Source organism: Anopheles merus, chromosome 3R, assembly GCF_017562075.2.
Source record: "Anopheles merus strain MAF chromosome 3R, AmerM5.1, whole genome shotgun sequence".
In the NCBI taxonomy this organism is placed as follows: Eukaryota; Metazoa; Arthropoda; class Insecta; order Diptera; family Culicidae; genus Anopheles; species Anopheles merus.
This window is the reverse complement of record NC_054084.1, coordinates 43200932-43228753: the sequence shown is the minus strand read 5'-3', so window position 1 is coordinate 43228753 and position 27822 is coordinate 43200932. Positions and strand designations below refer to the sequence as shown.

Sequence of the window (27822 nt, the reverse complement as noted above, 5' to 3'; positions counted from 1 at the left end):
GTGCTTTGGTAAGGCCTATTCTTGAATATGCTAGTATCATCTGGAATCCTCCCACTATTGATGGCTGTTCGAGAATTGAAAGCATTCAGCGCCTCTTTACCAGGATTGCTTTTCGTCGTTTGTTCGGTGCTGCCTCACTACCTCCCTATGAAACGCGATTGCAGTTATTCAATCTTCACTCTTTAAGCTTCCGCCGCCAAGTGTTTCAGGCTTGTTTTATTGGTGGCTTATTACTTTCTGCTACTGATGCTCCTGATTTACTCTCGTCCATCTCGCTGTATGTTCCCTCTCGTTCTCTTTGTCCACGTGATCCTCTGTCAATTGAAACACGTCATACTCTTTATACTTTCAATGACCCTCTTCTGTCCTGTTTCAGATTGTTTAACCACTTTTACTATCTCTTTGATTTCGACTCCTCTCTTAACTCTTTCCGTAACCGTATTTTTTCTTCTAATTCCCTTTAATTATTCTCCTTAGTTTTCTATTACTCTCTTTTTTTTTGTTAAGTTTATGATAGTCTCTACGCTCTACCCTTGTTTTTTTTCTTTTCTTTTTTGCTAGGTCAAGACTAGGTTAGTTAGGCTTAGTTTTTCATGAATTATTTTGTTTATTTGTTAGTATTTAATTTGTTTTAAGTCTATTATATTTAGCCTTGATGGGAGATATTGTATTAAATAAATGAAATGAAATGAAATGAAATGTTAAGTGCTATTGGAAATGGATAATCATGGGAAATTGCATAGCTTCAGGCGTTATGAGAGCTCCATGGATGTATGAAATTCTCGTACGTATGATGGGTTGAATATTAGAAATTAAACTTCAATGTTATGTGTCATATCTATTGTTATGAAAGTATTGTATATTTCAGCTTTATGCTTTCGTCATCTGTTCACAACATGTAACAGTTTTAATCGGAATAATTTTGACGAACAGTAAATTAACTCACTTTTACTTTAATAGTAAACAATATCCCCCATCATGCGTGAAAAATAGAACTTGTATTGCTAAAACCATCTTAGTTTGCATCTGCTCTACAAGAAGAGGGGCAAATATTGTAAGTTCACGAGTTCACTCATTTCGCTTAATTATCCTCACTTATAGCCAATAATGTCTTCAAAAGTCGCCACCACACCCTGAAACGTAGGGCATCGTAGCCGACGACTATTAATCCAATTGCTGAAACTTTTGACATTTTTACGCTGCGTTCAACTTCAATGTCCATTTTACGACTCGACCACCTTATCCCACATGTTGTGAGATAAATAAAACATACCACAGACAAACAGCGTCCACTATAGACCTTTACACGTTGGAACAATTTCATTCATACCATGTACGAACCGTTTCGTTTGACTCTGCAATACGTCGAGCCTTTCAGGCAGAGGATGTATTGGAACGTAAAAAATACACACATATGTATGTGCAGCATCGTGCAGTTTACAGTGTAGCCGCTGTACTCCGCCAAAGAATATCGTCTTTTTATCAGCCAAACGTCTTTGAAGGTGTCAATTATGCTGAAGATAATAAATCAATTCTTCATTGTTGCTACGTTTAGCCACCGGTTCGAGGCGATTGGGCATCTACGGCGGGAGAAGGAGGAACGTGTCCTCCTAGTCCGCGGTAGTTGGTAGTTCGGTCGGGGATGCCAAGCAACAATGATGATCATTTTCTGATGACCATGGCGAGGCAGACGAGTCATAGCGGAATATACGCCTTCCAGAATCTGTGAAGTGGCCTCCGCAATGCCCACCAAGCTGACATCCTTTTCTTTGGTTCTTTTTTTTTTTATCTCTATATGTGGTGTGGCGTTTCGGATCGAGTCACAATACGGGTTTACCTTCTTCCCCAAGTCACAACTTCATAAGGTCAGTCTGGTGTGGCCACTCGCGAACGGGTTCGAAGTTCGCCGATGTCCACCAGAGCATCTTCACGACGCTTTACGCATGTTTCGCATTCGCGTATGCGTTCTTGCCAAGCGGACGCACACGTACGGATGGCAGATTTAAAGGTGAAACTGGTTTCACTCTTTACGAACGAAAGGGGACGCACATCTTCCTTGACATCTCGCCCCGTTTCGAACGTACGAGGGAGTCATGCTGATTTCGACGGAGTTGAACGGGCGTCATAATTGATAACTTGATTTTTCAGTGGCCTGATCGCAAGCAGTATCCGTTTTTGTGTTATGTTGTTGTTGGAAGATTCTCGACCCATTGGTTTGAGCTACCGTTAGGTGCGGTGGTTTTATGCGAATGGGTAAATCCATTAGTGGATGGCAAGATACCATTCTGGTATTAGACTGGTGTCCGCTGAACGGAAGGCAATAATTTGTCGTACGTTGATGGTATTTCCCCATGAATGGATCGAACGGTTAGGCTGTTTGGTGTATCGTTCTGAGAGCAGCATTATATCGACACAAAGAAGGACAAATAAGGAATCGCTAGCGAACATCGATCGGAAGTCTGCATTCATTTAGATTTGGTTTTATCACAGGCGATTTGATTGAACCTAAGGTTAAAAGATGGGATGTTGTGAGGACCAAAAATGGTTAAATATTATTTAAAAAAAAAACAGCTTTATCTATGGCTGGACAAACTATTTGTCTACGATAAATAAATATCATCTTTGTTTTTGTGCAAAAAATAGGCATTTCTTAAAATGAAAAAAATACTACATTAAAACTAGTGCGTACATGCCAAATAATGAAGAATAATAACTTAGCCCACCTCAACCTATTTTTTATGCACTAGTTTATTACACTGTCATCGCTGCTGACTATGTTGAAAGGTTATCGTAATAATGCAATCAAAATAATAAAATAAAATCGATTACGGTTAATTTGCCCGGTTACTTCACACGGTACCACCGTCCCGTTATCATTTCCCAGTGCTCGAACGAAGATCATCCAAAATGAAAATAAAAGTGGCTTAAGTTTCCACCACCAGCTCCCTCAAACACTCTCTGCTTTCTGCATCTACCCGTCTTTGCCCATATCGTCGAATCTGTCCCCTTGACTTTACGGCGAAGCGCCATCCAACATGTGGCCGAGGTGTAGATGGCACTGGGTAGCGCCCTCCTTTCATGTGCTGCGTACTTCAAACCAACTGCACCGAAGAGACGAGGCCGAAATGTCACGAAATTGAGGCGGTGGCGGTTGATGCTGGACGAGGCGGGAAAGATCATCTTCAGCTTGTCCAGCGGCCGGCGTGCCGGCTTCTTCATGAGCTGCGACTATGGTAATAATAACAATAATCAAGTACCTCCCAGTTCGCGTGCGACTGTACTGTTTGCAGACGGGGGATGGGTAGAGAGAAAGACAGAGACAGAGCACTGTATGCGTGCATAGGTTGGGGTCGGTAGGTTTTGGTGGCCAGTCAGTGTGTCAGACGAAGAGATCGCCACGAAGAAGCGGCAAAAGGGACACACACACACACACACACACACACACACACACACACACACACACACACACACACACACACACACACACACACACACACACCATTCGGACACAGCTTTCCGCTGCTCTGCCCGTATCTTCTCTCCGCAACAATCACACCAAACACTCAACGGTGGAGGTAGTGTATAGTCGATAGCGCACCTCTACCGCATAAGTGCACGAGCGCGCGATATTCGGCAGCACCGTATCCTCCGCAGCGAAACCTCCGAGAGGGATGTATAAATATCTCCCACAAAGTGCCCTCCCAGCGGCAGAACGTAACGTCACCACCTCCGAGCAGGATCGCCCAGCGCATTGACAGCTTTCGTCGGAGTTAATTCCAGCGTTTAATTTCGTGTAATACAACAACACTTCAATCGGACGTCAGTTTTTGTGTGTGCTTTAACGAAACCAGAATGAAAGTGATAGTAAGTTTGGTGAAAAAGTTCGAGTGCCCCAAGTGTTAATGCTTACGATATTGCATACCCTTTCGTGTGTACAGATTTGCGCCTGTGTCGTGCTGTTGCTGGCGTTCGGCGGCGTGGAATGTGCTCCACAGGGACCGGCTACCGAACCGATTCCCATCATACGCCAAGAGCAGGAGGTGAACCCAGACGGAAGCTACAGTTGGAGTTACGAGACGGGCAATGGTATTGTGGCAGAGGAGCAGGGTTTTCTGAAAAATCCTGGCACTGAGCAGGAAGCACAGGTGAGATGGTGAAAGTTCTACTAAAGAAGAAATCGGTTCGAAAAGGACGGTTATAGAATGTGTCTTCATAGAGAGAAAGTGTAAATATATTATTTTCGATTCGACAGCTAGGTTTTCTTTTAGATCCTTTTCGATTGGGCTTAGACTTCTTCGGTTTGGCTTTTCGTTTTATAATTTCATTGATTAGCGCAAGGTCGTTTAATGTTTTGTGTGTGCAGGCCGGATTGGATAAAAATAGTGAAGCTGAAGTTCAATCACGTTGATTTTGATAATAAACACTCAAACCGGGGTCAAAAAGTAATTAGACATGTATCTAAATATATCCCATCCGGTCCTTCAAAACATAATGTTCGTCGGCGGGCTGCACCTTTGACCTACGGACCTTAGGCGGAAGATTTTTGGTTTAACATGCTAAAGTTTGATAGTTTTGTACATATGCAGGAGTTCTATAGAGGACTTCTATGGTTCTATGGATCCTAGTAGGAATTTTTGATTTACTGCGCTTGGCGATTTTTTTTTACCAACAGGGACTGACCGTCAATAGTTTTAATAACAATAGATGTGCAATTTTAACAATTCTGTTACATTTTGCCTGTACCCATTTCTAATTGTATTTTCCATTCCCATTTAGCAGCTTAAAATCAGTTTAATTTGTTTTTAAAGTTCATGCAATCAAACAATTGTTCTTCTCAAAACAATTTGTTTGTTTTGTTTGTTTGTTTTGTTTTAAATCTTTTCAAATGGGTCTAACGTTTATTAACACGAGCTTTAGTAACAAATATCGATCATAATAAGCGATTTCCTTCTAATCAGAAAATTAGCTCGAACACGAGCAATAGGAATGTAAGGTATAAAAAATGTAGGCTGAAAATCGGCTTCATGTGTAGTTTTGTATCTAGAGAGCTGTTTAGAGTCCGAATTTCGAACTAAAAAAAACATCCTAAAGTTATGTAAATCGACTGGATTCCACAAAATAATATATTTGGTTCCTATTTGAAAAGATTAAATTGTTATAAAAAATGAGATTAATGTATGTAAATGTAACAAATGATCAATTGTATCGTTCAATGAGGATTTATCGTTTGAGAGTGTTCATAAGATGTTTAGTTCATAGTTCGATTTGAAATCCCATTCATTTAAAACACAATCGCCTTTACACCTTCTGTTCGAATTCATTATTTTTTTTATTTTTGACATGCCGTCTTGAAAGATACAAACTAAGATTTGTTTTTAACACAGTATTTTTTATAATAACCCGATCACAATATTCAAACTACAATGGCTCTTGCTTAGAGTTCTTGATTTATACCATTGACAAAACTATTGATTGTATTGATAGATTGATACTATTGCATACATTGAACAGTTTGGTAATCTTTTTTGAGCAACTGACCTTAACACTCAACAAACCCGACGCTAGGAAGCATTTTGACTCGACCCAGTTAGCTTGTTGGGGGAAACAAAATATTCTTTTATGTAAGAGTGAAATGAAATGTGAAACGCGCCCCTGATTGCATCGATTAAAGCAACCCGACCCACCCGTTCCCGCGAATGCGGCAATCCACCCTCAATTGCTGTCAGTCCATTAATCAAATCCGCTTTACCAAGCAAATATTTATAGCATCTTTTGGCCCCCGCATTGCCCTGTGACCCGCTGACGGGCCCGTTCGTCAGTGTGACTTTTCTTTCTAAGCTGTTTGCTTCATCGCCATCCCAGCGCACCGTTCGATGGAATTTCTAGGGCTGATGGTGACGCACCTCCCCTAAGGTCATGGATGTCACTGGCAGTCGAGAGAATTTACTGTGACTGTGCTTTCGGAGACGGGTTGACATGATCACTTTGACTGAAAAGCTGTTGGCTTTTGACGAGCAGATATGCAAACGCCATACGGTTCCCGTTCCCGCCCGTGCACAACCGGAGCTGCTGCAATCGAACAGGATCCAGATCCGAATGGTCACACGGATTACCGCGGCTTGGTTGCGCAATGATCTGGTTCGGTTTTTTTTCTCTCGTTTTTTGATGCTTGTGACCCGTCGATGGGTGAGAGATGGTGGTGGAAAAATAAAACGGCAGCACTTCGGAAAGGTTAATTGGCTTCCTTTCGGTAAAGTGTGCCCGGGAGTCCCATCAGCCACACTCTTACAACGGGTGTGCGGGCGAGTGTTTTTATTTAGGTTGGCGTGCAGCGACGGCCGCTGTCTTTTTAGTGTCAAATGTTGGCCAAACCTTTGACGATCCAATTGGCAATCATGGCCCCCCGTGGGGTGGGTGGGCAATGATATGGTTCAATCTCGTTATGATTTTTGAAGCCACCAATAAAACCAATGTTGCAAATCCGAGCGTGGCGCTTAGTTTGCAATAAAGCAGCAGATTTGCGGTGACAGGGTTAGGTTTGAAGCATTTTTTTTCTGGCCATAGTTTGCCATTTTAATCAGCTTGATTCTCATGCTTTACGATGGAGCAATTGTTAAAGTCATCGGGCTGAAATTTGGGAAACAAAAATCTCACAATATCAACGCGATAGCCTAAAGCGCCAAACTGATAGCCAATTGCACAATTTTACCATCGCAAATGCTACCAAGTTGCCAACCGGTAAGCATTTATCGTTGTCGGTCTGTTGCGAAAGCCCTTTTGCGGCGGATTGGTTTATTTATTTACTTACACTTTCAATCCCACACAGACACCAACTGCACCACTGTACAAGTGGCACGATCAGACAACAACACAACGATCGATAGCAATCATCCTCTTCACCGTTTCAATGCGTGTGTCGTGTGCCGCGCAGAGAACGAGTAATTAATTGATACTTTGTGGCTAGCTTACGCCGATATCCATCGACTAAACCACTCCGATCGAAACTCGTCCTTCGATCGTGAGCAGCTCATGCGCAGTCATGAGCACCCGTTCACACCTCGTCCTGGCGCAGAAGGTTAAACGGTGAGGTTCGTCGCATTGCCACTAAGCAGCTTATTCGTTTTTGCAGGTGGCTCAAGGAGAGTATTCGTACACCGCACCGGACGGACAGCTCATTCGGGTGCAGTACATTGCGGACGAGAACGGTTTCCAGCCGCTCGGTGATCACCTGCCTACGCCACCACCGATCCCGCCAGCAATCCAGCGTGCGCTCGAGTACTTGGCCAGTCTGCCACCGAGTGATGATGCTTCGCGGAGGTACTGAAAGAGAGGAAAGCGAACACATTTAGCACGTAAAAAACTCCATCGTCAGTCGCTCATTTAGGTTTAGAAAACAGTGAAAACAAAATACATTACTCGCTCATACCACACGTCGCGGGACAATCCTATACCCAACAAGTTATGTGAATAAATCATAACACCTTTTCTGTATCTTAATATAAAACCAATTGTCTTATTCACACTCGTGGCACACGTATCGTTTTCCGCACTGTAAGGTACAACAAATCTTCGCACATCTCCTAATCGTTGAACACAACATCGCGTCATCATTATCGAGCGTTTCGTATCAGCGTCTAGCGTTATCCTTCACCCAGGTAGGCTTTTTAGTTAATCCCTCCGACACATCGATAGCTGTTTTTGCCACCCATCAAACTAATCACCCGTCAGCATCCTGTGTATGATTCGCGCGCGCGCATCGGACGCTTCTGCCTGCGAGCTTTTCATTCTTACATGGGCCGTCTGCTCATAAAACGCACCGATCAGCACCATAAACTGGCGAAGCGAAACGAACGTTTCAATCTCAAGGCAAGTGGCATTGGGTGGGCCTGAGTGTCCGGATGAATGAACTATGGTAAGATTATGGTTTTTGGTTGGTTCGTGGGTATCTATGTGGAAGCCGTATCGGCTTACGTACGTTACACAGGCTTTGCGCACCTTAGGATGCGCCTTCTTTCAGTGTGGCGCCATCTTTGTTTCAATCGCCTAGTCAAATTGGTTGGCAGAAGTCACTATGGGACGTTTGAAGTATATGTTACATTCATTATCGAGTTTATTCTTTACTGTGTTCACTGTTTTACTGATGCAGATGAAATAAAGCTATTTCCGAAAACAAAAAAATATATTTTTATTTTTATTAAGCTATACTGTCACATACACAAAAATCTACAACTAAATGAACGAATCAATAGGAAGTTAATTTAAGAACTAAAACTTAAGTTTTACAGAAAAATATTGAAAATATCAAGAAAATCTAAAACTTTAAAATATTCTAGGTATTGTTGTACTACATTCTGAACCTTTTCAGAAAATACTATATTTTTACGTATTTTTTTTAATTAAACCGGACTGAAAATGTTTTTTAATAGGTACATACACATGTTTCGAAATATAATAGGTACACCGCCAGATTCGAAATTACACTGAATTACACAACCTCATCTCTTTACCGGAGCTGGTGGCTGTCTTGATGGATCACCCATTGCTTAAATTTAATTCTGAATGATAAAATAATCGAATATTATGCCCTTCAGAGCTTTTTTGTTGAAAAGATTGTATGTGCGTTTGGTATACACATATTACAAGAAAGTTATATTCATTTTAATAGGTTTTATGCTATTTTAGGTTTCACATCGCAAGGAAGTTGAACATGTACAACCAGTGGTGAATTGACACGAATTGAGGCTCCAAGCGATCACACGAATGTAGGCTTTTCTCAAGCGTCGAGCGAGTAGTTGTATGAGAAATTCTAAACAAGAGAAAGATTTAGAAGCACATTTTATAGTGAGCGGGAAGGTGGTTTCCTCGAGCGGCCACTTAGTTTGCGTAGTGCTTAATCCGCCCCTGTGTATAACTGAAATACTTAAAACTTTAAAAAATACTTTCAATATTTCCTACTGCATCTGTAAGCTTTTATCCACTCCCAAAAACAAGAAGGTTAATTTCCGGTTAAGAGGATTTTCACCCACTGTTCTTAAATAGTATTACATGGAAATAGAATAGCCCACTAGGAATATATCTTCACCAAATTTAGCCACCAACACAAAAACACTCCCAATCCTCCAATCTCTCCATTGTTAGTTAGCCCTCGAGTCGGATACAAATTTCTTGGAAGCGTGATGGATTTAGCAGCACCGAACGAAGCGGTGTTTATTAATTGTTTTGATTATGCTCACGAGAGCCCGTACAACATCCGCCGCCTTCGGGCTAGTGTATAAATATGAATATTCATGAGCCCTAAAGAATATTTACGGCTGGGCGTTACCACCACGATTTCCGCCCGTAATCCTGTGCTGGGCCATCTTAACGATCGCAATCCGTCCAGGATGTGGCACGGGTATTGATTCTCCTTACTCCTCCCCAACATGATGCGTACCGAATTTGCTAATCGGCAAATATTTTACATCGTTTAACTTAATTGACTTCAGCACGGCTTCATTCGACGGCGGGTGCTTTCACTATCGCTCGTTCGGAATCATTTCCTTCGTGCAGGCGGGGTGCAAATGGCAGCGGCACGCATATTTTATCGCGAAATGCCCTTGGATTTGAATGCATTTATGGAGCTAAAATTGGTTTTCAGGGACCCGTGGAGGCGACTAGCTGGCACTGCGACACAACAGCTGCATTCCTGCGATTGGCATATCAAGCATACAGTTAGAGAGGTAAGCTTCGACATCTTGCTCGAAATCATGGCAATGTGTAGGAGCGGCGAGAGAAAGAGAGAATAGTTTGACCCTGCAAGATCACCTCATGCTCGTGTGTGCCTAGATCATAACGATTTGGGTGCGCTTTTTGTGTGATCTTCTTCTGCTTGCTGTGTCGTCTGTCGCGGATGGCTACTACTACTACTACCTGTCAATGATGCAATAGCCCCGGACGGTGATGGTCCATCTGCCATTGATCCGCACGGGCAATCAAATCTTCCGACTGTGGAGGGTGTCGTTGAAATTTATGCAAATTTTGTCTAACGAACAACTTGTTTCTAGGCCCTCCGTTGTCTTTTCTCTCTCTCTTTTACTCTCTTTCTATCGTGTTGTCTCCTTCTTTTATCGTTTCTATCAAGCATTCCCCGTGGACTGGGTGGCCTGGGTTTGTCCAGAAGAAGGTAGAAGAAAACGATCGGTGTGCGCCTTATGGTGATTTGCTAGGACAACCGGACGCTGGCTCGTGTTTTTTGGAGCCGAATTCTCCCATACAACTCGAAACGAAAAAAAAATCCGAAAAACGACACGATCTCGGCAGAAGACACACACCAAACAAAACAAAAAAAGCGATCGCACATTGTCGCACGAACCGATATAAATAGCCAACGCCTCGCTTCGGCTGCTGCCAGATATCGGATCCAAGCTCGACAGCCAACAGTAGTGTATTTCTTCTTCGATTCTCTTCTAGCGTGACGTTAAGCATTGGAATTAGCTTCCGTGTGGCCGTAATCAAAGTGTACACTGTCAACATGAATAAGGTGTGTAGTGGCGTTAGTGCGAAATAATGTTGATTTCACGATTTTTGGATTATATTACATTACGGTGCTAAAAATGTGTTTTAAAGGATCACCATTAAATGTGCAAACTATTTCGCTTTTATGTGCCTGTGTTTTAGCTCGCCAGTGTGCTCGTGATCGCCTTAATCGCAACCGTAGTGGCAGATAAGGACGCAACCGTGCTGCGACAGGACGCGGAAGTCAACCCGGACGGTACATACCAGTATGCGTACGAAACCTCCAATGGCATTGTGGCGGAAGAACAGGGTACACTGAAAAATTTGGGAGAAGAGCAAGCTCAGGTAGGTGAACAGAAGAGAAACATCCATCTTTTCGAGAACTTGCGGATAATCCCTCAATCGATCTATTTTGTACGAACAGGTGGCACAGGGACAGTACTCGTACACCGACCCGGAGGGTAATCGCGTCTCGGTGCAGTACATCGCCGACGAGAATGGTTTCCAGCCACAGGGTGACCATCTGCCGACCCCACCACCAATCCCGGAGGCAATTGAGCGCGCTCTCCGACTGCTGGCAAACCTGAGCCGGAACAAGCGTGGTTCCGTATAGTAAAAGCAGCTAGCAAACACTGCCCCCTTTTACCAAAATAAGTTAGTGATACAGGTCCCGGGCACTTGGCAGCAACTAGTCATGTTTCTGAAGCGTAAAGTGACAAAGGAAATAAAAACCACCATTCTTTTAAACTAGCTGATGGTGTCGTACAACATTCTTTTTCGTGTGTGTCTTTAACAGATGGGTTCGTCACTTACTCGTTCGTTGAACTCTTTTCTACCGAATCAGTGGCTATCCAAGGGAAAAGCGATGCTTTGATAGTTTGTTTGCAGTTACTCATTTGTTTACTTTTTTATACGCAAAAAAGCTTCTATTTACAGCGAAAAAATCCTCTATTCCCTCTACACCCGCGCCCGCTGAACTTGACATTGAGTATCGCTTAAGATGGCGATGGGTTATGCAAACAGACTGCTTTTGCTGGCATCGCTGTTTTGTTTCTGACTCCTGTGTGATGCTGTTTCGAATTTAAAATCCCCAATCGAGCAGGCGGCAATGCAATCCACAAGCGACCTTGCACGTATCGGTGTATAATTTTATACTGCTCTCCTGGTATCTGACCCACAAAGATTTATATCGACAGCATCCAAACACATGCCCGCCTTGTGGTAGTAATAGCATTAATAATAATAATAGTAATGATGATGATGATACCCATCGTAATGACGAAACTAGTGGCCTTCGATTTTCCGGTCTGTATCGGCGCGTATCACACGTATGCTAAACAAATGGACGAAGCGATGCGATCCAACGAGACCACACGAACGAAGACTGCGAGACCGTGAAATCTCACCTGAAACCTTGAATCTTCGGACAAGAAGATCCGGTCCGTGTTGGAGGTAAGCGCAGGATGACAAAGGGGACATCTTCGCGATGGTTGCGTAGTGGAGGATTTGTTTGGATTTTGTTTTCGTGGGCGATTGCAGTCAATGGAAGAGGTCCCGATGAGAGTTTAAAAATAGGTCTTGAGACGTATTCTTACGCATTCAATTGAATGTAGTGTGAGGGTAGGTGAGTTGCGTCTGTATGAATTTCAATAGGTTCTGTTTGGGCTTATGGAATATTTCTGAGTGGGTGAATCGTACGAAACGTTACGGTGATATTGTTTATGAGGTCATTTTGCTTATTGCAAAATTCACTTGTACCAGATTATGTGGTTGGAGTGTTGATTTTTTATAACTTCAATACTGTTATGTTATAATCACCATTTAAAACAGAGCTATATTCAATTATTGTGTGAATGTGAACGTGAAAATTGTTGTTTAATGATATTTCACGAATTAGAAATGAATATATTTTGTATTATTTTTCAAACTGTACAATATTAGATTACATATTTATGTACAACGTATCTTACAAAATATATTAAATTTAGGTAAGACATAGGTTTTAATCATTCCCACCAATTCCCACCTTTTTCCACCAATTTTCACCATGGACGCGTGGTTAAAACTTCAGCCTAGTGAATCAATCGTTGAATATAATACATTATTGTATGATTTTTTTGTAAATAGTGGTGGTTTTAATATTATGTCATATCTTCAATACACATGAATTTTATTTTATTGCTCAAAAATTTACTTCTGTAATAAGGATTTGTTTCAATTAATTAAACATTTTTTAAAGGACAAGCCCATAAACTAACTGTTTCATTATTATTTTTGTTTGGCAGTGTTAAACTCCTTTTTAGTTGTGCTTGATTGACCTAAGCGACACGATTAAATGGAGGTCACTTTATAAGCATATATATTTAATATGAAAAAATATAAAAAGACCTACAGTATTATTTGAAATTAAACCTTATATTTCCAATTACAAGCTTTAATCACTTCAAAGTAACATGTAGTTAACATAGTAAAATGGATACCCAATTTTTAACAATAGCACTTAATTTCACGAGGTGTTTAACTTCAAATGCACCACAGTAGAACGACAATGCGTTTACGCCCACGTCTCTCACACAACTGACTCAAAGCTCACTTGCCATACTTTTCTTGCACATGTGTGTACATTCTAGCTACACTCGACCAGCCTCTAAATTAGTGTATTTTACGAGACGAAAAACTTATCATTCTCCATCTATCACCCCAACAACAGCAACAGGTTCATCTGGTTTATCAATTGACATTCGGTGGCAGGATAATAACTCTTACCGGGCTCCAGGGGACACGAGCGAAAAGGTGAAAAATATCGAGCATTTTTGTAATAAATTTAATGTTCACTGATTTTGCGATACAGAGGCAGTTGTGAGTGCGACGCGCAAGTTGAACCACACTCAATGGTATATAGAATCCAGCTCATATTTACGCGATGCTTGGAAGAACCGACACCTTTCCGATGAATATATTTGCATCAGTTTCTAATCAAATAAATTCATCATCCCTGGGAAATGTGACTTTTCGATTTATGTCAAGGAATGATTATGAAGCGCCACAGTACAGCTGGGCGTATATAAAAAGACAATCATGATGAACGGAAATTAAACACACTTTTCTAATTGTGCGTAACGGTTGTAACTTGCGGTGAATTCACGCTTAGAGGCACAATGCGTCTCCATTTGGTAAGTAGTAGCGTGAAATAAAATTGATTTTAACTTAAACTTACTAAACTGCCTGTTGTTAGAGCTTTATCGTTCTAGGCGCTATATTGGCATGCGTCTTAGGTCAGGACGATGGCAAGTACAGACCATCGCCGAGAGAGCTGACCACTCAGCGGCCCCGACCATACCAGCCGTACGTTGATCCTAGATATCTTCAATATCCGTACAATACGTACCGTTACGCGAACGATCGTCGCTACTACAATCGAAATGATGGACGATACAATTCGGGCAACGATGGTAAATACGTGCCTAGAAATGATGGCCGCTACGTGCACGTTGACAATCGATACAAGCACGTGGAAGGTCCCAGTGGCAGCGGAGCAGGTCGGGCAGGATCTTCGGGCGGTGCAGGTGGCGGAGCAGGTGCTCCTGGAGCGGGAGCAAGTGCAGCTGATACTAACCCACCAAAACCAGCAACCACTGCTTCAGCACCATCTGCATCTCCACCTACCCCTGTTCCAACGTTGGCTAGAATAGCCCAGGTGAAGGTTGCTCCCAAACCAGCATACGCCCCCGACGGATGGAAAATCATACGTCTGGAAAACCAAGTGGAAAACGATGGTTACCACTATGTGTGAGTGAGGCTTGGCAATTTGAAACAGAACTCTTAAGTGATAAGTGCTTTGTAAACTATCTGTGTAGGTTTGAAACCGAAAACGGAATTTTAGCGGAAGAAGCAGGACGCATCGAAGACAAGGGCACTGCTGCGGAAGGACTTCGTTCGCAAGGTTTCTATCAGTACGTCGGAGATGATGGAGTAGTTTATCGAGTCGATTATGTCGCTGATGGCAACGGTTTTCTGCCGCAGGTGCGATGAGTAAACCATGTGTGACTAATGCTCATGGTTGATCACCAATGGGAATTTAAAAACATGATTAATGTATTTTTTTACCATCTCGCACAGGGTGACCATATACCAAAGGTGCCACCGGCGATCGAAAAACTGCTCAAATATTTAGCCGCACAACCTAAGTGAATCTAGAGAAACCAAGTGAGATTCACTTTTTGAGGAACGGCCACGCTGTATTACTGGTGAGAATCAAATCTTTGGAAACGAATGCTTCATATAACGAAGAGATGCGAAGACAAATTCAAAAACGTAACGCTTTCGTAACGGCGTACATGTGCTATAAAAGATTGTTTTATAGGAGGATCGTTGATATTATAATGCAGGGCATAGCAACAAATATTACGATTTGAATTTGGATTTTGTTATTCATATGAATGTAATCCTAAAATTTGTGTTTGATGTAATCCTAAGCCAATGAAATTAAAAATTAAATAAAATAATACAAAATTTAGCAATTTGCTCCCTCACATAATTGAGGTTTTTATTTGTGTTTTTGCATTAATAAAACAAAAGTCGAAGCTAATTTGTTAATTTAGTATAGCCCTGAGCCGGTCTGGTGGTACAGTCGTTAACTTGTACGACGTAACAACATGCCCGTCATGGGTTCAAGTCCCTAATAGACCGTGCTCCTATACGCAGAACTGACTATCCTGCTATGGTAACAATAAGTCACTGAAAGCCAAGCTCACTTTACTAGTGGGTACTGGCAGGCCTTGACCGACAGCGGTTGTTGCGCCAAAGAAGAAGAAGAAGAAGTATAGCCCATTTTGCCCTCCATACTCAAAACGATCAAAACGATATCGTCAACACTTTTTCATTAGATTTCAATATTGGCTGCTTAAATAGCATGACGATTAATTGTGTACTAGTTTCCTTCAGCTCGTCAGATGTAAAAGTCTTGTATATTCATTTTTGTTGTTTTGTTTACAAATACGTTTGGTACGCCGGGTATTTCTACAACACCAACGCATTACCAACGCATTTCTAAATATTCACCGATAAATACTAACAATTAGAAACGAGGAAGTGTAGACAATGTGAACGAATGAATAATGTTATGATGTTAAGATCAATGGCAAACATCTGGGTCGGTTTGTATCTGCGCTAGACACGCATGTTGCACTAAATAGCAATAACCGTACAGCTACTCTAGTTTTTTGTACATATTTAATTAGCAATTTATATATTTGAGAAACTTAATTATTTAATAACTCGAGCTCTTAATTGAAAGATTTGTCGTGTAACAAAACCTAGTTTGCTGTATTAACACTTTGACGGCCGCACATTTCGCTCTTGTTAGTTCGCCATTCGCCGCAACTATTGTTCTAAAAACTGCGCGGTTCGTCGGGGTGTTCTCTTGTTCTATTCTGTTTATAGTAATTTGGGCAGGATTCTGCTGTAAAATGTATTTACTACAGCAATACAAAATGTCGTTCAATAATTAACAACGCACAATACAATAAACTGTCCGAAGTGAAAAACTGCATCAACGTCAAAGTTTTAATGATGTTTATCACTCCACAGATTGCCGATCCCTGTTAAATCAAACGTAAACATAACGCCTAAATGTATGCTTTCGTGTACTAAATAATTCAAAAAATTCCACAACTGATGAAATTGAGTTGATTCTATCATCTTGGATGCATTCAATTGATGACCGATGTTTTTTCATGCGTGAGTTTTCATGTCCAGAGTTGTCATTAAAGTGTGTCTTAGCCTTTTGCCTTAAACAGACGTTAGGTTATGTTCGTGCCGTTATTGTTACCTACCATTAAATACGTTTTTATTGGTAATACATATTTACTTATAATTTTCTGCAAATGAACTGTGAGGATTTTTTGTGTTGAAAAACTACATTTACATCACACATCATAAAATTACATCATAAATTAAGATAAATAAATTCAGCGTTAAAAAAGACTATCCAGTGCATAGTTTCAAACTAAATATCCAGATTGTTATGGTTTTTAATGAAAAATCAGACGTTTTTATTGACTCATGGCAAAATTAGATTTTTTTCTTGCATGTTCTTTATATCAGGCTTACTAGTTTAGATGTACATTTCTTTATAAAAGGAATCTTTATTAAATGTTGTATACAGTTGATCTTTTTTAACTTCACATTAAACTGTTTTTGTACTACATGATACCTGGCTATATACCTGGATATGACCAATAAATAATTTTCAAACATGAACTCGCAAGGTCGGAGAAAACAGAATATACATTTGACAGTTTCTGAGGGAATAGGAAAGGAATTTTTAGCTTACCATGTTTGCGGCATTTTTTATTCGAAGTACCCCCCCCCCCTCCGCGTCGCTGGCCGCCTGCACCCGCTTCCGGAACCGCGCGCAAGCCCGGACAACCATGTCTCTGGGGATGGCCGCAAACACGGCCTTTATTCTGGCCACCAGCTCCGCTTTGGTATTGCAAGACGCCCTGTTGGTGTCCCGCTCAACTGTGCCCCACACAAAGTAATCCAAAGGATTAAGGTCAGGGAGCTGGGTGGCTAAACGACGGTGCTGGTGTATCGGTCGAAATTGGCAGTGAGCCATTGGCGTGTTTTTACGGCCGTATGGCATGGTGCAGAATCCTGCTGCCAAACGTACAGCCGCCCATTGGCCACCGTATTGTTTTTACGGAACACCTACAAGTGGCCAAAAGTAGTCCATTGATCAATTCTTAGTATCGAAATGTTTGCCGTCATGAGCTAGTAGATCAATAATGCATGCAAGAACACACCTATCAATACACCTCACACTTGTGTTACACACGCTTCTTAGGGAGGTACACTACAAACTAAAATCCATGTTCTGCCCACTTCCACGGCCGTCAAAATATTATCAAATAAGAAGGAAAAAGTGGATAAATTAAACTGATGGCACTACCTCACTTACTTCACCTGCCGATAAGCGCAGCAAAACACTCAGCTCCGCTATCTGAACTGAAAAGAGTTATCTGGACGTGGAGTGAACGCGTTCACGGTCCGTTCCGGCTTTTTCGATTTTTGTATGATTTCGTGAGTTTTAACTGGCAGTGGGTGTTAATGTGTCACCTCCATTACACTTTTCCTCCACACTTATACCTGCCTCTTTTGGAAATAGCTTGATGTTTAACGATTCTTTAAGAGTATTGAAACTCTTGAAACGTTGGTAACAATTTCTTATCAAGAACAAAAATTAAATTGATCGTTATGCTTGATTTTACTAGTTAAGAGGAGTATTCGTAGAGCATTTAGATTTGCAAGTCAGATTTAGATGCGAAAAATTCGTTATAAGGGGTACTCGTTATGAGGGGTTTCACTGTACTGCATTTTTTATAATAATTTTAAAAGCAATTTTCCTTCTAAAAAATACAAAAAAACAAGAGCTAATTTTTTTTTTATTAAATTTTTGAAAGCTTCAGAAATAAATTTTTCTTACCAAAATGCACTAAATAGGCAGTTTTCGTAAATGATACTAATTAACCGAACATTTCCCCAAAACAAGTGCCACCAATACGAAAGCATACATTTTGAGACACCACAAGGCTAAATATTTCAGCGTTGCATACACCATATATTCTCCTTTGTAATAAACGTCAACTGGCACTTCGTACAACCACCCATCAACCATAGCGTTGAGTGCTCCGTTTCATCAGCACGCTCCCAAACACAACACATTTAGAAACGCTACTTTCGAAATTCGAAGATTCGATCGAAAATGAAGTACAGCTCAAGGATTGCAAATTGATGTACGCATACGGCAACAGTGACCACCTCCGTACTGTATGTAGATAAATTCTGCACAATTGTAATGTTCTCTCCATTTAAAGCGTCGTTCATCGGCTCTTCCCACAATCGATCGTATTCGGCCCCGGTGAAGGACTTGCACGCCATGTACGAAATTCAACGAACCCATCTTTTAGCATGGTAAGGTCGACCGCATCCTTCCTGACCCAAGGGTGACCGAAAGTGAGTTGATTCGGTACAAAACGATCCATTCACACGAGTAGCACCCTCGATGATTTGTCATCTAATCTCTAAACACACAAACACACGATTGCCTATGCTACTGGGCGTCTAATAAACGCCACTTTCGCTTTACCTCACAAATGCGCCCCGGAAAAGAGGGGGTGAGCAGATGATTCTGAACGATTTTACGACCCATAAAAACCGTACACATCTTATTCTTCCGCTCATTTGCCTTATATGTAAATAAAGCTATAAAAAAGTGTTAAAAATGCGTAACTTTTGCATTTGTTCGTCACAGGTTTATGAGTGGTAGTGTGTTCACGGGAAAGGGGTGCATTCCTGGTACGATCGATGTGGGCACTACTTTCTATTCGATTCGGTTCGTTTCACCTTGACCCTCGTTCACATCACCGGCCTTGGGTGGCCTTGCGAGTGGTTTATCGGTAAGCTTTAACTACCGTCCGTTCCCTTGCCATTACCGATGAGATGTTTCCAAATTTTGGTGCCCTGCATCTCGCTGAGTGATCAATCTCACCCCTCTCAGGATCGATGGACCGCACGGAAGCAAGCGTCGCCAGCGGGCCCGCTTTTGGGCAGAAACGATTGAGCGCAATTATCCTGAATACTTAAGCCTCGCTCGTCCCTACCCGTCGGCGCCGGCATATGGAAGCCGCGTAGAGTGCAATTGACGGGCGAGTGTTGTGTCGGTCCCCAGATCACCGATCGATCGTCTTCGGACGGGCAATAAACATAAACTTTTTACTGTCATATTTTTTCGCGCCTCTCACACCGCGCAGGAAGGCCGTAGTACAAGCTCTCCCCCATTTTGTTTCATTCGCGTATGGCATTCTCCCAAACCGACCATCTAGCTGGACATTGCGACCACACCGCGTCAGTGTAGTATTTAATAGGAACTTTGCCGCAGCTTCAGTTTAGTTTGATTTAATCAATTACGGACACCGCAAGTACGCGCTCGCAGGCGAGTTCGTGCAACTTCGAGCCAACCCGACCCGGACAGTGGCAATCCAGTGGCAATGCAGTACCGCACACCGACGTCCATCTTAGTGAGTCATCCCAGTTACACACAGTTACTATAATGCAGGATGGTTTACGATCCGCGATCGGATTTGTGGCGCTTAGAGAATGTCAATCAACGGGTGTCTCTGGTGCGTGGGATGGTGAAAACTTTATTCACTATCCCCAGCTGCCCTATGAAATTGTGGGGCTTGTGTGTGTGTGGGTTTGGGTGAGGTGGGAATAGTGTCATCAACAAATGCCTGGGAACTATCCGGAAACCGACGATCGTCATCGACCTTGTGGTTGGTGCTAGTGGCGCAATGATTTACCTATTGTGTTGGTGAACTGACTAAGTGTGCCTCCGGAATTGATTAACCCGTTTAACGATGTGTCTCCAACGACGCCATGCGTTCAATGTCCAGGAATGTGTGGAATGTGCAACAAGAATTCTTTAGTGATACCCATTTTTCTCTGATTGGCTCGTTTTGCAGATTTGTTTCTGTTTGCTGTGCCACATAGCTCTATGTGCACCGAACGATGGAAAGTATAACCCGAGAAAGTACAACAAAAATGGAAAATACGTGCACAGAGGTGAAGGTGAGTTGTGTTTAATATTCGTGTGGGAAGAAGGAAATAATTAAATGTAAAATTAAGTGTGTTAACAGATAGACGTTTCGTCGCATAAAAGTCCTGGAAAATTCCAACGTGTTCTTGTATAAACCCTTCATCTTGACATTTTGCTCGGTAAACAGTGAACTTACAGACTGGGCTTAGATTAATCAATAATAAGTTAAGCTATATTTATCTGTACGTAGTATGGGATACTCGGTCTATTTATGAGTTTTGATATACTTTTTATTGACATTTGGGTTTGTGGCGTTGTTGCATGTCCTTACAATAATCTTTTTGAACTAAATTAAAGTAATAGATGCTTCAAAAATTCTTGTTGAATCTAGTGTTTAACATTGAGGCAAAATTAGTGAAAGAATATTTTGTGTACGTCCATCTACATAAATACTATCTCAGCAATAGTTAAAGTTGAAATAATGACAAAAACTATAAAGAAATACTGGCATTCACCTTACCGTAGGGAAATACTGTCGAAAAAAAATCACATTGTACAAGTAACAAAACTATGCAATACGGCAGTACTAAAGTGGTTCTTTTTGATCACGATGAAAACTTCAAATATTGTACATTTTTGCATAGAAAAGAAAGTAGATAACTGCCTGAAAAAGTGTCTCTTTTTCAAACATTATGACTTTGTTTACTAATGTCAAATATGTCTAATCCAAGAAAAAATGTGTTTCTTGTTACTATTATTTGTTGCAAATTGTTTGTTCTCTCTTGAATATATTTTGCAAATGTTTAGCTTAAATTCAAGGGTTTTTTGCAAAAAAATATAAAGAAACAATAAAATTTAAAAAAAAATTCAATAAAAACTCCAAATAAACGTCCAAGCTTAACTAAAGCTTTTAAATCAACTATCATTCAAACAATAAAAATACCATATATTTCACCTTGAATAACACAAGGTAGTTCAAAAAGAATAATTTCTGTTGAGCGGGCCATGTCACGACAAGATGCTCTTCAATGAACTGACCAACGAAAGACCGATAGCAGAGAAAGAATGAGAGAGATAATGAGAGAGATTGAGAGAGAGAGAAAAAAAGAAAGGGTTTCCTTTAATAGGGTAACTTCCTTGTTCATCTCACGTTAATAAATATTTTAATGAAACATAAATCTTACTTACCCAGCAGTTACAAGGAGTTAAACCTGAAGGTGGAAAAAGGCACTGACACATTTGAACCATTCAAAATCGATTAGATTTTAATATATGCAAAAGATATTTGCAGATAACTAAATGATCCCAGGAAACTTTCCAAATCATCAATCATTTAATTTAATTGATGCTAGGAACTCCGATTAGCATACAGTGATTGTGTCTGTGATTGGGATTTCCAATCAAAAAGATGACACTATGCTTTGTCACTACGCTAAATTGTGATGTTTTCCATGCTCCTCAATCATACGACCATATTTTGTTCCAAATTATTAACCACATCTTGGACACACGCAGCTATCTATCGAAGAAAATCTGCATTGAACGGAAATACGCAGACACATCAAATCACCCTCAAAACTAACAGACCCGCACAATTCGAATGTATATGATGTGAAACCAGCGCGTATTGGTCGAGCGTATCAAATCAAGATAATGTGTTTGTCGGTCCACTCGCAACCCTTTTTGACGACTTCTCTAAACCGCTGAACACTGGTAGGAGCGTTTGGGTGGTGTGTCAGCTGCGGAAATTTGCATAATTTGTTTCTGATTGGACATCATAAACATTTATGTTTACAGGAGTTTTCCGTTGCTATCGAATGATCTGCAGACCGAGGCTGCCAGAGCGGACGCCGAACATAAGTTGTGTTAATATTAATTGTAATGTTAAAAATTGAATTAAATCGTATCCCATTAACCATGACGGACAGGAGAATTATTCATATCTAATCGTGTAATTTGAGATGGACATGTGTTTAACGAGCGATCGTGATATCTTCTTCCATTCGGGACGGGAGACTACGTGGAGGATCTGAGCCGGTACCGGTACGTGCACTATGACGATGGCGATCGCGGAAGGTACTACCACATACACATACCGTATGATGGTGGTTACGGCAACTATGAGGGTGGCCACGAGCCCTACCGATTCCCACCGTACGACCCAGCCGGAGAGTATGCGTAAGTGGATCTCTGAAAAAGGACCTGGATCCTACTTATGACCTTTGTTACATGCTTTTGTTTTCTTTCTCTTGCAGCGAACAAGTGAATAAGTATTCGTACGATCCTTTCCGAGCGGATTCGTACGATATCAAGAAACCATCCATCTATCTTGAGTACGGTATACCTTCGGTGTCCGAAACTAACACCGCCTCCAGTGTAGTGGATGTCCGGAAGTCGTTACTGTCCGGACCAGGAACGGCATACCTACCCGTACCAGCATCAGGGGAACTCGACGTTCGTCAGTCACTTCTTCCTGGGCCTGGAACGGCGTACCTTCCTGTGGTGTCTCCCAAAGAACAGAGTCTTGCGATCGGCTCCTCCGAAAAACGATCAAAAATCCTTCCCCATCCTAATAGCATCGACAGTATAGATCACCTCACAACGGCTGCGAGCTCCGATCGTAACTCCGTGCGTGCTACGACAACACAGCCTCCGATCGAGACGACTACAGTGCCTAATATACTAACCGATCGGTCCGATCCGATCAATGACAGTTCGCTGCACAGCCGTCCCTGCTTTGCCACCAGCGCCCCACTAAAGCTCTCCAAAACGTGACGAGTGAATGAAAGCTTCAGCGAGCTTTTACGGATTCACCGCGTAGCTGCGATGATCCATTTAGGTTAGTTGATAAGCGGTTCGTGCTCTGTATTTTGAAAGTTGTTGCCCCATAAACATATTCCCCCCACAAACACGATGATGAAAAATTGTTACGACCTTGACGACACGAGTCACATCGAGCGGTGTGATGTGATCTTGTTTTGATAAAGGTATAAAATTAACCTCCATAAAATATCACCGACTAGAGGCAGACCGAAGGTATGTACAACCCCTCCAGATCCCTCCGAAAGGCCACCTGAACGTCATAAAGTACGGTGACAAATTAACTGCTTCCGGTGGTGCTGATGATGCTTCGTTTGCAGATGCTACCGAAACATGGCCCGAAGAAACACTCCGATGCTCTAATGAGTTGAGCAACACTGGCTGACAAGATAAACGGTGTCGCATTTGACTTGAGGGCAGATTTATGCAAATCCACCCCAAAGTGTCTCCACTGTGCAGCGGCAGTGGCGAACAAAGGCGAACCACACGCTCGCCGTACGTCATCTGAAGGATTTGCTCGGGATGGTTGATGAGGTGTTGTGTGTTTGGCTTTTCGGATCCTCACCCATTTGCTCACATGCCGCTGATCTTGTCGCAAACAATACGCCTACATCATTATGGTTAATACGGTTGATTTGCATGTTTTCTGCACGCTTCGTTGACGACCCGAAAAAGAAGAGGAAGAAGAAGTCGCGATCATAATAATCAGCAAACCCCGGAAAATAGAGGATGCTCCATGGTTCGACACTGTTCGGTTAACCCGCTTGCGATACAAGGTCTAAATGTCAAGATCACCCGCACACATTGGAAATATTGCTCTTGATTTCCTTCATTGCTTTTTTCAAACTAGATCACCGCCGTGAAAGCGATCATCCTTCGCTCGTTAGCAATCCTTTTAATGCTTACAAATATTTTTGGCCACCATATTGGTTCTTCCTCGAACGCTGTTCTTTAGATGATTCTCAAACTTCGTCTCGCTCTCTCTCTCTCTATCTGTTCTCCTCTTTCTCTCTTTCTCTCTATCTCTCTTATTATTTCTTTCTTTTTATTTCTCTATAAATATTCTCTTTTTTACTTGTAGGTCCTGGCACCTGACCTTTACGGAGGCAAATTTCATGCCCGATGCTCATCATCCTTGCGCTGCAAATGTGAAAAGATCATCGACGCTAAAGGTCGAAAAACAAGATCGCCTTTAAGCGATCGTTAGAATTCTTCCTCCGTTTCGTGGGCCGTTATCTATGTTGCCGAGCAGTGTTCCGTATTATTTTCGCCATCGTTGACTCAAAAAACATTTGAACCCATGGACTTGTCGACTGTTGACTGGTTGACAGGGCAAGCGAGAAGACGGGTGCCTTAATTTAAAAAAAAAACCCGAATCCTGTTTTTGACCACGCACCGTCTAACATTAGGGCGAGATAGTACCATTTATAGTGGTTTATTTGCATTCGTTTGCTGTGTGTTGGCCTTTTGTTTCGCTCTATTTTTACTTAGCTTTTGGGAACATATTGAACAAATTGTTGTAAAAACCTTTTTCTAAAGGATAAATTAAGCAATATTTAATCACGGTGGTAGTGGACCGTTCTTATCATTTTAAATGTTTTGATTATTTCTGTTCAACGAATGGAACAACATATGCGTTTAAATTGGTATATTTTCTCCGTGCTACTTACCATTTTATCATGTATAGGATTTACATATCAAGAAGGAGGGAATTAAAATAGTAGCATTATTTACAGAAAAGATACCCGTTTATCCTATTAGAGAAGCAATTCTATCATCATGTATCATTAAGCACTGCGTAATAGACTATAGTAAATTCCAATAACAAAATATTTGCAATGTTTAAGAACTCTCAGTTTGGTCATTTGGTAAAAACAAATTTGATCCCAATTTGATTAAGTAATCCGTAGATGTATATGAATTCATAAGTTCATAAGTTCATGAATTAGTGCAAATATCGACACCGAACATAATTTCTTAACCATCTACAAATCCAACTATATGGTTATGTAACGAATCGACGGTTAACCACAAAGTTTAATTATAGTGCTTAATACCGCTCTGTTCCATGTGGTCACACTGTATATGTTCATCAGTCAAATGTATGCATTTTTCGCAATTCAATGACAAAGAAGTTTAATAATTTACAAGAAAAAGTTTCAGTCAATAAAAAAGGTGCTAAGGTGCATCGCAGTTATGTTAAAGTATTTTTCACTGCCATTACTATGATAATACGGCTTTAGGAATCACACCTACATGAGGAATATAATATAGCAGTAGAAATGAATAAATAAACCCTATATATTACAAAAATTATGTGGCTTAAGCAGAGATTCCCAAAGTGCTTCTCTACTGCACACCAAATAGCGCAAGGAGTTTTTAGTGGGCGGTGAGAATGAAATTGTTTACAGAGAAGTGATGTGGATGATCTACTTTGAAAAATTCAATTTCTTATTTTTATAAAGTATCTGACTGGTCGTATTGCTAGTTTTTCACGTATGGCATCCCCTAAACTTGTTTATTTGATAGAATTATTTGAATTCAGTTTACCAAAATAGTGTGTCTACATCCACATCAGGCTCGAGAACTGTGTGAATTATAAGAATTATGTGCCAATTATGGCACTTCAATGGATAGGATGAATCCGAAGTAATCATGAGATGTGATACTCAGGCTTATTCTATGTTTTATTTCGGCTCAAGTCGAGAAATTTGGGAGAAATTTGACTGGTTTCAATCGAATCTCTTTCTCTTTCAGTTTGGAATCGAAAGAGCCCGTAGACGTTTTCATATATTAAACTCTCATGCTTGACACATTTGTATGGAAACCTCGAAACCACAATTAGAAGCGGGATAGTTTAGTTGTAAGGAGGACCTGATTTCCTTAGCAATATTCAACTCGTCGTCGGAACATCTCGATTGCAAGAATAATAAAAGCCTGACTTAAAAATAAAACATATTTTGCTTGAATATAATATTCAAACACAATTTGATATTATTCAAGTTGTTATACAAAGAACAAACTAATGATACTTTAATGCTGTCAATGCTTTGTCATTACTCGTATTCAAAACTAATATATGTAGTGTTGCAACGCTGCAATAGGGTCTTTTCTTAACTCACAAGTCTACGAAAAGTAAACGCAAAAAGTTCTTTCGAATCCTTTATTTCAGGCGGGGATAAAAAATTAAATCTTCGTTTGGGGACTTATACGCGCGGCAAAATCTTCTTCGGTCGGGAATTTCTCTTTCGCTCCCTTGGCATATCGGTCATTGCTCCTTTTTCTTCAGACTAACTTCGTCTCGTAAGAAATAGTTTTTGCTATGATGGCCGATCTATTTCGCCTGTTATCTACGCAAACGCAAGTAGCACCCAAGGTGTATCAATTTTAGGAGGTTGAAGTGCTTTAGAGCAGATTGACATTTCACAACTTGACATACCCCAACAGACCCCAATACTGGGGGTCCGTTATTAAAATCGGGTAGGGCTTGAGGGGGTATAGAAAATTATATGCGATTTTACATAACAATACTCAATGATGGCGCCCGGCAAACGCGCTACTAATTCACCTCCTTAATAAATACACCTTGGTAGCACCCTCTATATGTCGTATTTCAATGATCCATCAAATGGACCGTTGTTTCTTATTAACATATAGTGTTGAGCCTAATTTCGATAACATTTATATAAATAGTTATTCCTATATTGACCACCACTGAGAGCTATGAAAAAAAATGTATAACTTCACTAATAAATTACCTAACGCTGATATGGGGAAGGGGTGTAGTCAATCGTAACGATTTGAGGGAGGAATCTTTGTAGGGAAAAGGGAGAGTAGAACTTTTGTAATTCAACGCAAAATAAAATGTACAAATGCGTTTTTTAAATTACAAATGAACGTAATTCTTTTTCTTGAATTTTGCTCTTATACCGGCCTAAAAAGGAAAAGGGATAAATAGGAAAGGAAAGGTATATACCACACAGCCAAATAGTTCGTCATTGGTAGGGGGTCGGCTTATACGAGGGTTGAACCCACTTCGGAATTTGGTTACCACGGACACAAGAACTTACCAAAGGATCGTCGTAGTAACTTTGCATTTCATTACTGCAACGACCGCAGTGACGCGTATTCGATTGTAAAGGCTCGCATTTGATTATAGTTGATCATTGGTCGTAATTTTATGAATAATTCTGCCAAACACTTGCAAACACTATCGATTTTGTTCGCAATTTGTAAGACATGCGTAACATGTTTAGCATCACATATGTTGTGAAATAGAATAATAAATTAGATGATGGTACATTATTTAAAGCCATAGAATCATTTCTGGAAAGATGGACATATATGCGCAGGATCAGGAAGATGGCTGGATGAAATACGCTTCTGATGATGGTGATGCAAGAACCAAATTGTATTCACTTTTGAATTTGATTGCTGTATGGGACAACTTTTCTTTATGTAAAATGCAATATAAGTTTATCTTGTTTCATTTCAAAAATTATGAACGTACCGCAATAATGTTAAAAAGGACCTTTTTACAAAAAATCTAATTTTGTTCCACAAAATAAGCTTTTGGATGAGGAAGTTGTTTTGTAATTGGGGGGGGGGGGGGGGGGTTTCTAACAACATTGCAGTTTGTTATACTAGGTTACAATTTGGAACTTTGGCGTTACGTAATTGATGGATGACGCCTGTGATAAAAAAGAATATTAATTCATGGCGATCTCTCCATTCATTTACACTGAGATTTTAATAACACGACCAGTTAAACTAGTCAATGAATAAGCGCTAGCCTTAATTATATCAGTTATGTGACCACTGGTCGAACACAGTTTGAGAACCACTGATCTTGAGGATAGCGATACAATCAAGGTTTGCTCTATAACAAGCTGCAGCTATAACACGCAGCT

At 40.9% G+C, this 27822-nt stretch overlaps 4 protein-coding genes across 4 annotated transcripts; all 4 read left to right on the top strand.

The window, feature by feature from the left end:
* The first annotated feature begins 3690 nt into the window (after positions 1-3690).
* Positions 3691-7493, top strand: LOC121595798 (endocuticle structural glycoprotein SgAbd-8-like). Its single transcript, XM_041920026.1, has 3 exons — positions 3691-3864; positions 3939-4145; positions 7130-7493. The coding sequence occupies exons 1-3, from the start codon at positions 3853-3855 to the stop codon at positions 7322-7324; spliced, it is 414 nt and encodes a 137-aa protein (XP_041775960.1). The 5' UTR covers positions 3691-3852; the 3' UTR covers positions 7325-7493.
* A 2871-nt stretch (positions 7494-10364) lies between these two features.
* Positions 10365-11244, top strand: LOC121595800 (endocuticle structural glycoprotein SgAbd-2-like). Its single transcript, XM_041920028.1, has 3 exons — positions 10365-10519; positions 10657-10839; positions 10919-11244. Exons 1-3 carry the CDS (start codon positions 10511-10513, stop codon positions 11105-11107), a joined length of 381 nt encoding a protein of 126 aa, XP_041775962.1. The 5' UTR covers positions 10365-10510; the 3' UTR covers positions 11108-11244.
* A 2339-nt stretch (positions 11245-13583) lies between these two features.
* Positions 13584-15037, top strand: LOC121595796 (larval cuticle protein LCP-30-like). The gene is made up of 4 exons (XM_041920023.1): positions 13584-13667; positions 13730-14283; positions 14352-14517; positions 14614-15037. The coding sequence occupies exons 1-4, from the start codon at positions 13653-13655 to the stop codon at positions 14683-14685; spliced, it is 807 nt and encodes a 268-aa protein (XP_041775957.1). The 5' UTR covers positions 13584-13652; the 3' UTR covers positions 14686-15037.
* Positions 15038-19465: 4428 nt separating this feature from the next.
* On the top strand, positions 19466-22994 carry LOC121595795. The gene is made up of 4 exons (XM_041920021.1): positions 19466-19574; positions 20019-20124; positions 22108-22270; positions 22348-22994. The coding sequence occupies exons 1-4, from the start codon at positions 19545-19547 to the stop codon at positions 22865-22867; spliced, it is 819 nt and encodes a 272-aa protein (XP_041775955.1). The 5' UTR covers positions 19466-19544; the 3' UTR covers positions 22868-22994.
* Positions 22995-27822: the final 4828 nt, after the last annotated feature.

Coding starts and splice junctions, on each gene's coding strand:
- LOC121595795 (XM_041920021.1), top strand. CDS start 19,545: ATGCAGTACCGCACACCGACGTCCATCTTA. Junction 20,125..22,107: donor ATACGTGCACAGAGGTGAAG/GTGAGTTGTGTT, acceptor TCGGGACGGGAG/ACTACGTGGAGGATCTGAGC. Junction 22,271..22,347: donor GACCCAGCCGGAGAGTATGC/GTAAGTGGATCT, acceptor TTTCTCTTGCAG/CGAACAAGTGAATAAGTATT.
- LOC121595798 (XM_041920026.1), top strand. Junction 4,146..7,129: donor GCACTGAGCAGGAAGCACAG/GTGAGATGGTGA, acceptor TCGTTTTTGCAG/GTGGCTCAAGGAGAGTATTC.
- LOC121595796 (XM_041920023.1), top strand. Junction 14,284..14,351: donor AACGATGGTTACCACTATGT/GTGAGTGAGGCT, acceptor CTATCTGTGTAG/GTTTGAAACCGAAAACGGAA. Junction 14,518..14,613: donor GCAACGGTTTTCTGCCGCAG/GTGCGATGAGTA, acceptor CATCTCGCACAG/GGTGACCATATACCAAAGGT.
- LOC121595800 (XM_041920028.1), top strand. Junction 10,840..10,918: donor TGGGAGAAGAGCAAGCTCAG/GTAGGTGAACAG, acceptor TTGTACGAACAG/GTGGCACAGGGACAGTACTC.